Source organism: Anguilla rostrata, chromosome 1 (genome assembly GCF_018555375.3).
Source record: "Anguilla rostrata isolate EN2019 chromosome 1, ASM1855537v3, whole genome shotgun sequence".
NCBI classification, from domain to species: Eukaryota; Metazoa; Chordata; class Actinopteri; order Anguilliformes; family Anguillidae; genus Anguilla; species Anguilla rostrata.
This window is the reverse complement of record NC_057933.1, coordinates 66,560,066-66,576,692: the sequence shown is the minus strand read 5'-3', so window position 1 is coordinate 66,576,692 and position 16,627 is coordinate 66,560,066. Positions and strand designations below refer to the sequence as shown.

Sequence of the window (16,627 nt, the reverse complement as noted above, 5' to 3'; positions counted from 1 at the left end):
AGGGGGCTGTAGTGTTATTTACATGAATTGCTTTGGCAAATACATAGCAGTGAACAAACTGCCTAGTTGTGAGCCTCCCCAAAGCAGGTTCTGCTCAGAAAATCAATAATCCAATCTGGTGTCTCCCCCAGTCTCAGGGTGACCTAGTTTAGAGAGCAGTCTTACCAGCCACCACCTTTTCTATGGAGGCGAGAGCCACGTCATGATCGCCAAGGAGGACGGGGTCAGCGTTGTCCTGGAAACATAAACAGAGGGTCAGGCTGCCCTTCATGCCATGCCATGACATCATCACAAGATTACAACAGTAAATAAGTGCAAATACAGGATTAGAATAGACAGCAGCACTACAGATAATAAGTCCAAAGGTAACTGGACTTGGCTACTATACAAGTGAATGACAAATGGCTGTCCCCATTCAGTACTAATCAATATTAACAATTAAATAGAAAAGGGGGCAATTGAGATACAGTGTACACGCTATTTTCCACCGATAACTGTTGTCGTGGAGATGAGCAACACCATCTGCCCTTGAGCCTGTCTGCAGCAAACCTTGCTCAGTCAGACCATTATGATTTTTTACGGGGAGCTTTATCCCCGAGCTCCCGGGTCACAGCGGGTGGCGAGCCTGGCGCTTACATCGGGCTTCGGGCAGTCCTGAGGCACGAAGGCCACGCGGAAGTGGGTGCAGAAAAGCGTGCCCGCCAACCAGCCGCCCCCCTCCCTGGCAGAGAGCTTCTTTCGCACCAACACCGCCCTCTGGAGGACACACTCGCCTGGGGGAGAGAGGGGCAGAACAGCGCATGTTTCAGGCTCAGCATCTTCTAGAGTCTTTCGGGTTCTTATCCAGCCCAGTGTAATTGAGCTACATAACTACTAAATTGAATTCAAATCCCTATGTGACCAAACCATGTGATTTGGGTAAATGGATAAAATATACCTAAACAGGGCACACACGTAAATAAAAAAAGAATCACTTAGGTTTTGGCACTTCTCAGGGATGTGCCAGCTATCTGAAAAAAGGCTGTACATGGATAAAATAAAATCATATTTTGTTGTTGCTGAGAATGACATTTTTCAGAAATACAATATATTTGTAAAAAACTGGAGGCACGATTACGACACAAAACTGTGGTGAAACTCTAGACTGGAGTCTGGTTTGCATTCCACCACGGCATAGGTTTTAAACGTGTTACTAGACATGTAAAGTCAACTCATCAGTTTAAAACCCTCATCTGTTGCTAATAAGATTGCAGCAAGGTCATCAGGAAGCAGGAACTGGGGGATTGGACCTATCCATCTCCAGAATACAAATGTACAAATGGTGACCAGCCGCTCCAGAGCTGACTAACAACAAATAACAAATGGCATCAGACTGATTTAAATCATTTCCATGTATTCCGTGTTAATTTCCATCTTAATTTCTGAGAATCAGCATTGCGCATGTGTGCCTTGTTGGTGATGTAACTTGTACATCTGAAATGCAGATTGCGGACACTCAGACATATAAAAAATATATATGAAATGAATTAATTCATTTTAGATATAAACTGAAAACACATGCTAGCTTTCCTGTAGGAGCTGAAAAAGTAAATTAAAATGAGTGTTAAATAGTATATATAGCAAAGGTCAGCTAGCAACGCTCCCAAATCCTTGCCCCCTCCCATACAAACACCCACCCTTTCTGTTGGAGGGCCAAACATTTGCAATGGAGTCCTGCAGCCAAACAAAGACTTTTCCAGCAAGGCCCTGTTTCCATGGAAACAGAGTCCGGAGCAAGACTGAGGGGACAGAAAGGCCTTTTTGTGCCTTTAAAAATCATTGTTCCTGCTCGAGCAGCCACAGAGAGAGAGAGAGAGAGAGTGAGAGAGAAAGAGACAGCGAGACAGAGAGATAAATATATTTTACACGCTCAGAGAAAAAAATGACATAAAAATGAGGGAAGGCTGCATTCCTTCAAATGTAGGAAAAACAACATCTGTCATCCATGTGTGGTGCTGCTGATGGTTGATGTGTACAGAGAGGAGCAGATGTGGAGTCCCTTCCTCTAACCAGCATTCATTTTAAACTGGCCTGCCGAGGACCATGAAGAGCAAGGTCACCATCTTTAAAAATGTGTGTTGGTGGGTGCCTTTAAAGCTGCTGTTAAATCACACCATTGTGGGCTGTTAAACTGTGGCACTGTGGGACATTTTTGAAAGACAAACCACAAGAGGAGGAAAAAATCAAGGACATAAATCACGCCAGTTGTTTATTAATCCAACCTACCAATCAACAATCAATTTGAGCCAGAAAGCTAGAGGGTGTGATCAAAGTCAATGCGGTCAGTGCAGAATGGCCAATTGTACCGACACTGACTCACACCAGGGGCTGGCATCACCGCTACAATGGGGCACATTCTAAACAAGCAAGCCCCGTCGCCTGCGTTCCCTTGTTCTTGCCGAACAAACAGGCTCTGATTGTCTGAAGTGCTTGTTTAATGTGTCACAAGGGTGCTGTAGAGCTTAAAATTCTTCGGTCATCATGGGACGCAGATGTTGTCGGAGGCACAGGAAGTGGAAAGCGAGGGGAGGGGAAACAAGTGGCTAGAGTGTTAGCCCTCAGCATTCAAAGCCCTAGAGAGCCAGGGGTCTATGCTCTGACTTAGGTTCCACTCAACCAGACCTGACTTCCAGCAGAGCCCTACAAGAGGCTACTGAGGCAAGCTGCCCTGTGTTTATTAACCTACACCTACAAGGACAAAAACACTAGAACTGAATCCACTCATGTTCCATGGTAAGTAATTGATTGCATCACGTGACTTGTATTCTGAAGCACAATAAATGGTGTTGATGAGGCATGATTACCCCTGTGCGTTATCAGGTCTGTATATGGACACTGGGGCACTCTTAGCAACGTGACGTGTCTTAGCCAACATGCCGATCAAACAGGACCACCCTCTCACAGCGCCGTAGTCAATGGCATTCACACTGCACAGCCATTCAGTATCCAGTCAAATGCAACACAGGTGTACAAACACAGGCACATGCAGTCTAAGCAACACTTCTGGCTTACAGCCCTGGGAATGAAATGCAGCGTTGGGGGCACGTAGGCACTGCTACCGGGTGGGTTCATGTCAAGGGCACTCACCCAGGGACAAGGCACTGTAATGTCCTGAATGAAACACACACTGTACTAGCTTAATGATAGCCTTGTGTAAGCTACTGGTGGTGAATTGTCCCACCTGTGCAAACGGATGGACAGGACACCTGTTCGGCAAATAAATAGGGTAATGGCGCTTGGCTGAACTGCGCTGTGTGAGAGCCAGTAGAGCCTGCTGAGAGCTGTAAAAAAACAGCAAGACCACTCAATATGACAGCAGTCCAGCCACAGCAGCCAAAATATATACATTTTTCACAATGGCTTTTGGTTTTGACAGATATTTTTGTCCGATGCTGGGTGGGCTTTGTATGACTGCAAACGGGACCATTTATTTTCAGGGGGGCTTACATGTGTTAAGAAACTGTCTAAACCACACAAAAAATAAATTCTAAACACAGCCATTAAGCACCATACAGTGGTGATATTTTTTTTTTTTAAAAGGAAGCCAAATCCGTTGAGAATTCTTTTCATATTAATAATGTCTGTGAAAGTAAAAACATCTCAAACTGATTTGTATTCATATTTGCTGACAGAATGGAGTTGTTCCTGCATCTAATTAATCTCTTACGCTTCAGTCACTTCAGGAAGTCCGGCCACTTCCATCAGATGCTGCTGTTGTATTTGTGTGCACGCATGTGTGTGTGTGTGTGTGTGTAATGTGTCTATCACTGGCGTGGTCCTCGCCGGTTACAAAGAGGGGGTGGAACACAGTTCTTTTTCTTAAAGCTGTTTCCTTCATTCAGCCCCTTATGTGCATTATTTAAAAAATACATTTGCGAGTTATTAAATACAGCCATTGTAGGCCTGACTGGTATAAAAAAAAACAGCTCCAGTCAAACAAGAGCTCTTCAAACAGAAACCATAAAAGCGCTTTCCATATTTATGTTTTTATTGCCCAGTGTGACATGGGCTTTAAAGCCGGGGAGCATTCTGGGGCTCGGGGGAGGAGCGGAGCGACGGCAGACGCGGAGGAGAGCGCTGGGAGGAAGAGAAAAAGACATGCTGTTCCCAGAGTGGCCCGTAGAGGAAACCAGGAAGTGAACCCAGGTTTCGAAGGGCCCCGTGACCGGGCCGTACGGCTAAGGACGGGCTGACAGCTTTTGGGGAGGGGAGGGTGGAGGAGAGCAAACGGGTAACAGTGAGAGAGCGGACGGGAGGGGGAAACGGCACGCCGAGAAAAGAACGCGAGAGGACAAAGAGAGGGAGGGAGAGAAAAGGAGAAGTCCCGCAGAGGTGCTACTGCACAGCGGCGTGTTGACGTGAGAAGTTAAAGATTAGCTTGGCCTCGGCGAGCCCCTGGCTGGCCAACATTCCTCAGGAAAGCTCCTGGAATAGCGTAGCGCTGACACAGACGTTATGACAGGGGGCAGGGGCCCGTGCCACACGCAAGAGCACACTGAGACATTGTTCTCATGCATCACACACACAGGGCCAGCAGTGTGCTGGACCGCTTAGGGAGCTCCATGTGTTACTGCTCCAAATCCCAAGAGAAACATTACTGCTCTACCTTATACTCAGCCTGAATTGTCAAATTGTCAAAGGATAATTGCACATGAATGTAAGCCGGCCTGGATAAGTGTCACTGTTCCACACAAAGTAGCGCTGGTTACATCACAGAGTCAAACACACTAAACTGTCTGATCGTGTGTGTGCCAATATTATCGAGATGTAATGATCTGTAATGTTGAAAATCTCAGATGAAATTTTAAAACAGACTCCCATGAGCATGCTTATCAACACTTAACATTAAAGCTTCATATGGTCCATTACTAATTTAGCGCAGATGAAAATACGTGGGCTGCATTTAAAACAACCGGCAACCGCTGGTTCTACTGTGCCCGCTCAAAGCAGACCTTCCTGAAAAGTAGAAGAGCCAGCAACTCTTACAGTATCTGCTACTGCGCAGTCACATATAAATATATCACATAGAAATACATGATAAGCAACTGCACAACCTGCCATTGAACAGCTACATATGAAGTACAGTAAATATGTCTGGTACTGCTGAGTGTTATATTGAGCGTATGCACCCACCCCTGTCCCGTTGCACTACATTGAGTGTAGCATTCTGCATTCAGTTGTTAGCTTAGCACTCACCTGGTAAACAGTGCAGACCAAACATGTCTCTTCCTCGTGTGTGAAGCCCACTGTGACTCAGCATCCTCTCCTAAAGGACAGGAGAGACAGAAACAGACAGACAGGAGTGCCTATTTAGAGTTGTCCCTCGGTGTCCAGATTCTAAAGGCTTTCTTCAATAAGAAGAAAAACATTCATGTTTTTCCCCAGATGCTAAATCAGGTATAAATAAAACATATCACCATCTGGAATGAACACAGTGCAGTGGACTCAAATGCAGGTTGAGGTTTAATAACATCTCCTTGAACTCAGGTGGTAGTTTAGCAGGTTACATAAAAAGCAAATGTATTCAATAAATCACTCTATTCCCAGAATGCATGGTCCTACACACCAGGTTCAGTTGGGGACCTAATATAATGATTAATGACCGCCTGGTCCACATCACACCCTTCCCAGTAAAACTCAGTTTCCCAAGATTCCCCAGTTCCCATCATCCAGCCAATCACTGATTGCTCCATCATAAAACTATTTCCGCATTTTTTGTTTGGTAAATACTATTTTTATGGTCTCTGGGCTGGTGAGAACCAGTTATAAAACCCCTCCCATTTCTTTCAGTGGCCCTGTAATCCAATCCCACAAAAGTTGTTATTCTCAGACCAATGGCTCACACATGTGGGCCCACTTATGCACAGATCCTCCGACCGCATTTCTTTTACGGTGGAAAAAAAAAATAGATGCGAGCAGAAACAGTTCCAAGCCTTTCCTGCAATCTGGGCCTGGTTCCGCCATCCAGACTTCTGGCACCGAAAGCTAAAAACAACCCAGCAACAAACGAACTAGTGCCACCAAGAACCTTAATCACATTTCAGATTGATATGAACAGCTTAAAAATGCACGAGCGCACAGATACAGCAGTTGTTCTCCAGTTGAACGGCAGTCAGGCTAGGGGCAGGGCAACAGGCTATGTCTAGATCAACAATCGTGGCAAATAATTTCCAACACTGATGCTGGAAAAGTGACTGCTTCTGAAGTGATCTGGAACACAGGAAACCTGAGCACCGGCAGCTGAACGTATAGCCGCAACACAAGAAGACCAAACAGAGATATGAATCATTGTTTTGTCTGAATTCATAATCAGGAATGTATTCATGTCACTCCGGTATTAAGCGTGCAGTGAATGAAAAAAGTAAGAAGTTTTTGATGTTCTGCTATTCTATACTTTTGGTTATCCCTCGATGAAATAAAAATCTTGAAGTTTACAGCCCCATTAAAACAAACTCTTGTGGTTTCAAATTAATCCAGAAATGAAATACAGGTTTGTTCTTGCTCTACTAACCTCCAACACGACTAACTCCTTTGTGCAGAGCAGCTTTTATACATTTTCTGGGTGACAAAGAGAACAGATTCATTCAGGCCTGTCTTGCCTTCTTTGTGTAACTGACACATCCAGTCATTTCAGCAGACCCAGACACTTGTGAAGCTGTGACCGAATGAAGTATGTCATGAACAACTATTGCAAGATATTCACTATGGCACACATAGGGAAAACAAACAGCAAGCAAACTCTATGGTACATTGGTCAAGGCAAATTAACCTTTCCAAGCAATTAAACATTTTCAAGAGGATGTTATTATAACAGGCTGTAATAATAAATATTGAAATTATCATGCATGTAGTAAGATGAATATCAAAATAAAAGGGTGTAACATTGGGTGTGACATTGTTGCTTACTGGTTTGACTTCCAGCTATGCAATGGCTATCTACATATCTACATGATACTTCACCCATTACAGCTTTCAGCCTTAATTTATAATGGATATTATTACACTGCATAAAACTAAATGTTGGTCCAAGTATGGCTTCTAGTACCAAGCCATTCTTATGACATTTTTTAAATGTTTTTTAGTTAATGGCACTGATCTAAGGAGATCTGCTGGACCCCAGCTTAACCTATGGGACTACAGCAATAGAAGCACATAGCCACTCTTAAATGCTCATCAAGCGTGAGAATCTAGATTCTGCCAGAGTCTCATCAGCCTATTTCAGCTTATTGATTTTCCATGCCAGTATTCTCGTTTGTCACAAAAATGCCAGCAAGATAAAATGCCGGTGTCAGTGAGAGAGAAAAACAAGAGATTAGAAAAGCACACCACAGTATGAGCCCAGTGTGCCACCCAGACATTTAACCCACAATTCCATTGGCCAGAGTCCCACAGCCAAATCATAGGCCTACTCAGCAAACGTTAGGAAGAGAGAGACGTTTCTTCCTCCCATAAACTCAAACCGTGCTGTTCAGCAGTGCCCCGGACATACAGATTTTAGCATCCAGGCCTTACGACATGAGTTTGGCAAAGAAATCACAGACAGACTTAGAGCTGTTCCCCGAATTCCTTCTGGTGTGTGTGCTGGTCTGAGGCAGATTCGGTGGCCAGGGAGCAGGCGATATCTGTTTTCTCCATTTCACTGTCATAAAGCTGCGCCTTATTTCCACTTAAAGATGAATCATCCCCTGGCCTAGACCTTCGAGAGGGAGTGAGGAAGACTGCGGAAATGTGACAAGAAATCAGAAGGAATGCGACCCAGAACGCGCATGCCTTGCAGGCTGGAGCCCCCCCCTCCCCCCAAACAACAACATGGAATAATCATATTTCCACAGGAACAGTATTTCCACAGAAAGCCAGACTAATTGCTGGGGTCATACCAAGATATCCTGGGGAGGGTTATTGTTCCGCTGCATTTACTTGACTTAACCTCCGCCCAAGGCCTAAGGATAGCAGAGATCTAGACAAAAAAGCAGCCTTCTCTTCTGAAAGGCAGGCTACTGTAAAACAGCACAAGGTGTTTGATTTCAGCTCTGAAGTAAGGCTGTTTTTGATGTTCGAAGCGTTTCCATTGTTTTCTCCATGAGTAGTGATGTGCTCCGAAACCAAATCCCAGCTGTCGTGACTGGAATACTTGTTGCACTCCAGACTCCTTTCACTGCGGACACGCGCACCACTATACTGGGTCAGTTCCTGTCCAGACCTAAACCACACAAATCATAAGCATCTCCAAGCCTGGTCTTTAGTCTTTTCTGATGGTTCAAAAGTATCCACAGTTCCTTGTATAAGCAGCATTGCTCCTGTATCCTGTATTACTGCCTTTGGGAATTGCTGGGATAGGCAAACCCTGTTCCTGTAAGCCTTCAGGGACCTTCTGCTTTGTTTTACTTAAAGGCCCAGTAAACACATTCAGTAAACCACTGGGACTGGGACAATCCCAAACTGGCCCAACTGTTCTGAATTAAACACAGTAATGAGAGAGCTACAGAAAAAAATATATATATTATTAGGCAAAAGCTATTTGAGTCCACCAAGAAATGTGCTTTGTGATTTAATGATGCACTATTACCATCGCAGTTTGAGGTTTTGTGTCAGGGAAGGGAGGGCCTGCGCATAAACAGACTCAAGGAGAACGAGGGGAACAGCACAGCAGTAAATATAAAATGGACAAAAAAGTGTGAGAGAACAGAGACGTGGATGAGGGGAGTAAGGAACAAGGGCGGAGCACAGAAAGGACGATCAAGGCAAGAGAGTGGAGGAGAAAGCGGCAAGCAAAGACCTAAGGAGAGTTCAGCAAGCGTGTGGAGAGGGAAGAGTACACATGTGGCAAGCCCCCATGTGGAGAGATGAGCGGAGGAAAGAAGTGAGAGAAAGAAGGGTAGAGATGAAACTGGTGTGATAGATACATAAAGAGAGCATCGGAGAGAAACAGAGAGAAAGAGAGAGAGAGAGAGAGACAGAGAAGGGGGAACCTCCAAAGGAACGGCGGGAAATGTTTCCTGGAGGAGAGTGGCTGAGGCTCACTGTACTTTCCATTGCTCATGGCTTCCCCGTGGCAGTGTGGCCAGACTGCAGCCTGTGCCCCCTCAGAGCACGTACCACCCCCCTCCCTCTCCTAACGAGGCTGGGGAGCGAGCGCAGGCCAGCGGCCCGCGACTGTCAGCTCACACTCTCCCTGCTGTCCGTCAACAAAGGGACGGATTTCACTAAAGCGGACCACAATGTTGATATTAATAAATTCACCTACTGTAGCGTCAGCTTTAGCAGACACAGCTGCTGGTCGGCATGCAGTATTTCGTTTGTCCGCCTATCTGTCTGAGACGGGCCTTCATGCACCGCTAAAAATGTAAACAGTCGAAAGGAGGCCGGCATTCTAAAAATATGCACGCTTTGAAGGCTTCTCCCTCGAGTCGCACTGCTTCTGAAATAAAGTCATGAATTTTAAATAGAATGTGCTGCATTCTTCGGGCCTCAGAAGAACACAGAAAGCCACCACAACCTTGCATACATTTCCATAAAAATACAACGGAAAGAAAGGATCCGCGCATTAGCAGCACCAAACAAAATGTACGTTAAAATTACACAGATGTGCAATGTAGCTCAGACATAAATATTCCTCCACAAAATACTGGAAAATGAAAAAATCCAAGAGAAAATACGAGGATGGTGCCAAACAATAGAGCAACACACTGAATCAAATAACATGTCAATTCAGAGAGTCCACAGAGAAAAACCCATTCAAAATTAATTAGGACTTTCCATCCGGGAGTGACAGGAGCAGGGAATTCTGGGTAAGTGAATAAACATGTGGAGCAACTCCCATGCTGCATCACAACTGTTTAATGTGAAAATTAAACCTCACCCCTCCATATAGGCTACCACATAAAGCTTTGTGTCATCCCCATAAGAACCAGCTTCCTGAGTTTATCACTACAGAAGAGCTTGCTGCCTTTTTAATTCATCAACAGAACTAATATAGACTCTTAAAGAATAGAGATTTATACTTTATATTATAATAACTTAAATCTAAGAATAAACCAATTTAACTACTGCCTGTTATTGGTTATTATAACATTATTTATGAATGACTTGTTACTTATTTAGAACCATTCTTAGAACGTAAATATATTTATCAGATAAATGATGACCTCCTGTACTTTTCATTTGGTCACTAATCAGTGAAGTGTCCCACATCCCAGCCTCTTAAAATAAACAACTTGATATGCAATGAAAGTGAATCGCTTTCCTCACAGATCAATGCTGCACTTATATGGACTGAGAGCAAAGCGTGGCCGGTCTTACACTAAGGACAACCGCACGTTGGATTTGGTGACACTTAAAAGGCCAGGCCTTTACACTGGGTCCCATTCAGACGCCCTGTTTGACCTGCGTGTGTGAGTGTAGTGACTGGCTAACGTCTTCACTTCTGAACAATGTCTGTTTGTACTTTCTGCAGTTCATGCCACCACACTCATTACACATTATACATTTCTGTCTACACATTCAGACTCCAGCTATGCTCCAGTTATTCAGTTACGTGCCAGTGTTCAGACTGTAATTATCAGCCTTTTTTGAGAACTGTAAGAAGGGACTCTTTTGGTGGACAGCTTTGGCCATTCATTTGATGCATGAACTCAATTAAAAAATGAGTTCACATTTGGAGCTTAAATGCTATTATTCTCCTTCTTATTAAATATCTGCATTTAATACATACCAAGTGTGGATAAAAATATGAGAAAATAACACCCTGTGAAAGTGTTTGGCCAAGCATTCCATAAATCAGTCTTGTGAGGGCCATCATATATGTCTTTGAGACTTCCTCTTAAATTACAACATTCTCTGGAGTTCACTTTCAAATATTTAACGACTTTTTCCTAGAAAATTTAAATGTATTTAAACTGGTTTCTATTTCACATGCTTAGATAGTAGATTACCGTTTCAAGTCAAACCACTGATCTTCATTCCTCGCCCACTCGTGCCCTTAAACCTGAGTAAACTCATAAATCTAAAGTTTCAGAGAGCTTAACAGGGGAGAAAAGGCAAGCAATAAACCTCAAACAAGCATGCAAGGAAAGGTGTGTGAGTGTGAAATTGGTCCTTAATGCGTGAGCCACAGGTGATGGCTGAGACTTAAGGTCTCTGGAGAACCGCACACCTAAAAGGACACAGCTATGCGAGCGGTGTCCAGGAGGACAGAATAACCCGTTCAGGGCAGTGTCGTGGTGGGAGGCATCCAGCTGTGAAGGCCCAACTGCAAGGAAGCAGAGGAAAAGGATATTTTTCGCATCCAGTCAGATGCATGGCCTGCATGTTTTTGTAGTTCAAGACTGTGGCCTTGGCCCCTTGGGACCGGGTGTGTATCCATGGCACATTTACTGCTTTTCACCCGCTTTTTAAAATCTGCCCGCATAATCCCCCAATGCAAGGAAGTCTCCATAGCTGCACTCGGGCATTTCAGCTTGCGGGGACCTCTCTATACAGCTGCCCATGGTACCTTTCTGCAAACTAAGCAACCACGCTCTCCCAGAATATCTTTAGAAGGCCCTTCCTCCAAACCCACAGCTCACAATATGTAGCCTAATGCACATTGTTTCCTCAAACTATCTACTGTACCATTCCTTACATCTCAATATTATATCTTGCTCAGGATGTAAAAAGAAAAGAGGGCCACCAGGATCAAATGTAGCCTATTCCCTATACTTTTTATCTCTATGTCTATTTTCTACCCTTGATTAGTTCTTCCACAACATGCATAACCTTTATACTGTGCAATATGGAGAAAACTGCACTCAGCTTGGAAATCTGGTCATTTAGACAAATGAAAACAAAAAATGTGTACAAAATATACACTGAACATAAATATGATAAATATTATCAGCTGGTCTTTGGTATTCCCCACCTGGGTGGCAAAGCATATAACAGGCCTTTAAATTTACTGAAACATAAAACTGAAAAGAGTTATTTTTATTTTGTATAAAAGCTTAGCAATTTAATAACTATATTCCTTAACAAAGGAGAAATGGGGTCTATATATTCTGAATACTACAGTTTAAGAACATATTGCTTGAGTCTTATAATTAATTTTAATGAATATTTATGAAAAACACACACAGGCGTGTACAAGGGTGTGCAGAGTTGTTTGAACCATGACCATGCAATTTAGACAAAGAAACTAAAAGGATCCTGCTTCACTGGAACGCACACAATGCAAACAATGCACAAAATATACTTTAAAACCATGTATTAAATAAGTATGTAAACATTTCTTGGAATCCAATGCAAGCTGCAGTTACTTAAGTTGAGAAAAAAATCTTTCTAGTGTGCTGCTATTTTGGGTGTATTCAGAATCTTCTTCCCGAGTAAATAATGAAATCCTCTGCAGATGTTACTGCCTCCTACGGTAAAGTATGAAGACTTGTGTCACTGAGTAACATCTGGCCAGATGTTCAGCAGCAAGCTGCTGTTATTTATTAACATTGTTTGGATGGTTCTCCTGCACACAAATGTTAGTCTGTCTGTGAGGCTGTCCTTTGGACAAATGTTGAGGGCGTAACTGCATTCTATATGATTTGCATTTTAAAACCAAATCTTAGAGAAACCATAATATCTTCTTTTCTGCAACCAATCTGCATATACAAAAGTTAATCTTAATATTATTTGATTCCATGCCGAGCAACTGGAACTAACTAAGCAGGTGGTTTTGTTTTCTTTTCCACCTAGGAGTTGCTGCAGACTTTGAAGGCCTATTTACACATCAGTAGTACCATAAACATCCAGAGGGAAAGTTAACCAGTCAGGTAACGGGGCTCTGTTATTATCTGTAATTATTGTGGGCTGGATGAGCTAGTTGTTTTGTGGTCTGTTTAGATGCTTTTACGTGCATGTACTCCCAAAATATATTTCCATCTTACAGACATTGCACATATCTTGTGGTTCACCTTAGGTGAGACTGCATACTTAGCATTAATCTTGGCCCTAATTATCCTTAAAAAAACTGCACAACAGTTGTGTGCAACAAAAACACAGCAACAACATCAGCAGGCTAACTGTCATCTGCTTTCATGTCTTTAGGCTAATACCTAGGTGCCTTAATACTAAGCACATTTGTTGTGGCAATGTTTCTCCTATGAGCTGGTATGGAGCTGGTCTTGTAACCTAAATTTCACAGGGTCGATTCCCAGGTAGGACACTGCCCTTGTATCCTTGAGGAAGGTACTTAACCTGCATTGTTTCAGTATAGGCTATATCTGGCTGTATAAATGGATGCAATGTAAATGCTATGTAAAAAGTTGTGTAAGTCACTCTGGATAATAGCAACTGCTAAATGCCTGTAATCTATGAGTATACCTAAGTGGTGTCCTGCCTTATTTACAAAATCATCCTACTTTACTGGATTTTATATGAAGCCATATCTAAGCATAAATAGTGCATGGCACAAAATAGGCCTTGTGAATTCCAGAAGAAAATCATGTTTCATATGAAGCAAGTTACGTTATTTAATATGAACTGTCCAGTAAAACCTGAAACCAATAGCCTAAATGTTGTACTATAAACCTAAAACTAATGTTAAAATATGTAGTGCAGTTATTTCTCACTCATTTTGCCCTATATTACGCATTAGTATGAGACATTGAGTAAGAAGCACTGAACAGGGGATTACCTCCTACATTCCAAATTCTATTTCTTGGTCGCACCCTATTAATTCAATGTGCTATTTTAAAACTAGTGGTCTATGTGACCCATTGCCTTAAAACAAAAAAAAAAACACTTTGAATTTTCATCTGACTACTGTTGCCATGGCAACGCCCAGATGTTGTGCACATCATGCCTGTCCCACACTCATGACTAATGACTGAGGATATAGTCAGAAGCATCTGCTACCGTTCTCCCTGTGGCCCCTTTACCATGGAAACCAAGTTGAGCTGAAAAAGGAGCATGTACTGACCAGCCAAAACGAGCAATACCACAAAACGGTCTAGTTACATCTCTCACGTGCTCTTCCTTCTTCTCCCTTTCATATATACAAATATATATGAACCCCAGGTTGAAGTTATAAAACTGTTCAAAATAAACCCCTGAAAACAATGAAGCTTTGCATGTTCAGACGTCTTAAAAATAATTATTTTAAGATGATGCTACACTGGAGCCACCCTATTTTTTCCCCCTCCATTATACATTTCTTCAGAAGGATTTTCGTCTTTACGTTTTTCGTCCAATATTGTTCTTACTAGTGCCTTACAGCTGCTACTGATATCTGCCTTATAACTCACCAGTGTGGTCACTTAAGGAATAAGGCATAGCCTACAGTTAACGTTACTAGCTCATCCAATCACAGTGATGCTAGACTAATACATAGTCAAACTATCTTTCATAATTATTTAATGCTACAATGGGAGGAGAAAGCTCCCTCAAAACTCATAACACTTTTTATTCCCCCTCCCCCATTTTCTCCCCAATTTCTACTCATACACAGCCACACTCATGCTGCAATCTCCACAGGCCATGTGGGGAGTGTAGAAAAGCGCATATTCTCCTCCAAACATGTGATGTTGCCAGCTGTGTTTGTTCACAAGCAAGCCCACGAGCCAAGCTTGCACAGATATTATCGGAGGGAAACACTGCACGTGTAGCTTTAGCAAGCAAACCCCAGGAGCCCAATCCACCAGAGAGGACCACTGTTAAAGGATGAGATTTGGATCCCGGCTGGCTTAACCCCCCTAACCCTAGGCGATGCTACCACCAATTAGGCTAGGCATCGTCCTGCAGAGGCCACAAATGGGACTGGTACAGTCTGAAGTCAATCCAGAACAGCGGGGCCTATCCATGCACTAGACCTGGGCTTAGCGGGATAACTACTCAGAAGCCCCCAAAATAATGCCATTTTAAATTAGGAATCAAATGTAACATTTCTAATCTACACAACCACACATTAAAAAACTTCAAACGTGTGGAAAGACATGAAAAGGAAATTTTCAAGTAACTGAATATCCCCCATGAGCACGTTGAATTCAAATATTAAGAAGTACTACTACTGTGGAGCAAACTTAGATTATAAAACAGCTTTACAGTAACTGAAAGGCTGGGATGGGGGGAATGTCCACAAGTCAACAATATCCCCGTAATTAACTAGTTACACTATTAATAGCGAATATTGAACTAATTATGTATGTGCCTCCTTAGATCAACACTGGGTGTGTTTTTTTTTTTTCAACAAGACTATAGAGATAATGATATAACACATATTGCCTATATTTTATGCATGTGTATTTGGTCATATTGTTGAATGGATAACTAAATTAACGACACAAATTAACTGATTATGCGTCAGTGGAAATACGGTAGCAGCTAAAGAACACACTAATTGGGCAATACATTCATAAAACGATCCCAGCTAAAACCCCGAAATAAATAACCCCGTTCTTATTGTAAACTGTACAGCTAAGCCTTTATAACCGTGGTATCCGTTAATTCTCAAGGCACTCGTAGGCTCCGAACATTTAGGAGTGGGGTAATAAATGCTGATAGTCTACAGTTTACTTTTCCAGCGAGCACAATACAGAACCACATGTCATACAGTTAGTCACTGTGAGAACAGACTGTGCTTGCCTAGACTGTGGGAATTGCGCCACGCTTAAAAAAATAAAGATTTTAAAAAGGCTAGTATGCCACTAGAACCATTGTTCGTATGTTTATAACTTGCATAAACAAATCACTAAACCGTCTAGAATTTATACAGCCCATTTTCACAAGTAAATTAAAACAAAACTTCTTGCTTTCGGTACCTGTTGGCAATAGGAACGGTGTATTTTATTCAAGCACTGCTACGTGCCTTTTACTTAAACGGATTCATAAACGACATTGTTATATGTCTATACCTGTTATACCTTTTTAGAGAACAGAACTCACTCAATTTAATTTCACACCGTTAATAGACAATAAAACCATCTGCTAAATCTTCGGTGTATTAAAGTTAATCTATGTTGAAAACCAGAGGAAAAGTTGCGTAAAGATGCATTGCCAATACCTTCATATCTGGGACGATCTGCCTGACTTTGAAGGTAGTCTTGGATCCCGTTAACATTTTGACGTCTCCTGGTTCAGCTCTCTAAAAGACGCGATACAGTACAAAATCGAACCAAGCCACCAACACTCGAATAACAACTAAGTTGGGGGCGACAGTGTCATTAGGAACCGTTCAGGAACATGGTTTTGATCCGCTCCATTTTGGACAAGGACACATTGAAAACGAATGCTTTTCTTTTCAAAGACCAGCTGCATCACTGATGCGAGTCGAGGTGTTCTCCATAGCTCAAAGATCCAACTAGTTCGAACCGTCGTACTGCTCTCACAAAAGAAACCATCCTTGTCTGAACGCGATGCAGTTTTATTCCTTCCTTACGTCACATATCTCGATGCCACGGGTGAAACCAAGAGCAGTCTCACACTTGTCACTCAAGTCAAAACAGGATGGAACAAAAAAGCTGACTGCAAGGTGAGAAGTAACACCTTGACTAGTCCTCGTCTATCGTTCGATTTCTTTATCTCCTCGCCATAGTGAAAATGACACTGTTTCTACACAGTGTAAAAGAGA

General features: G+C 42.6%; 1 protein-coding gene across 2 annotated transcripts in view; it reads right to left on the bottom strand.

Moving 5' to 3' along the window:
* The window catches only part of mtmr11 (myotubularin related protein 11), a 34,112-nt gene extending 17,485 nt beyond the window's left edge, over positions 1–16,627 (bottom strand). Inside the window, exons 1-4 of one of the 2 annotated variants that reach the window (XM_064351128.1) lie at positions 16,061–16,627; positions 5,236–5,305; positions 637–773; positions 166–235 (exon numbers count right to left, since the gene is read on the bottom strand). In XM_064351128.1, coding sequence (XP_064207198.1) covers positions 166–235; positions 637–773; positions 5,236–5,305; positions 16,061–16,117 — 334 coding nt within the window. In that variant the 5' untranslated portion in view covers positions 16,118–16,627. The remainder of the gene's footprint in view (positions 1–165; positions 236–636; positions 774–5,235; positions 5,306–16,060) is intronic. The other variant, XM_064351136.1, reaches the window with a different exon arrangement.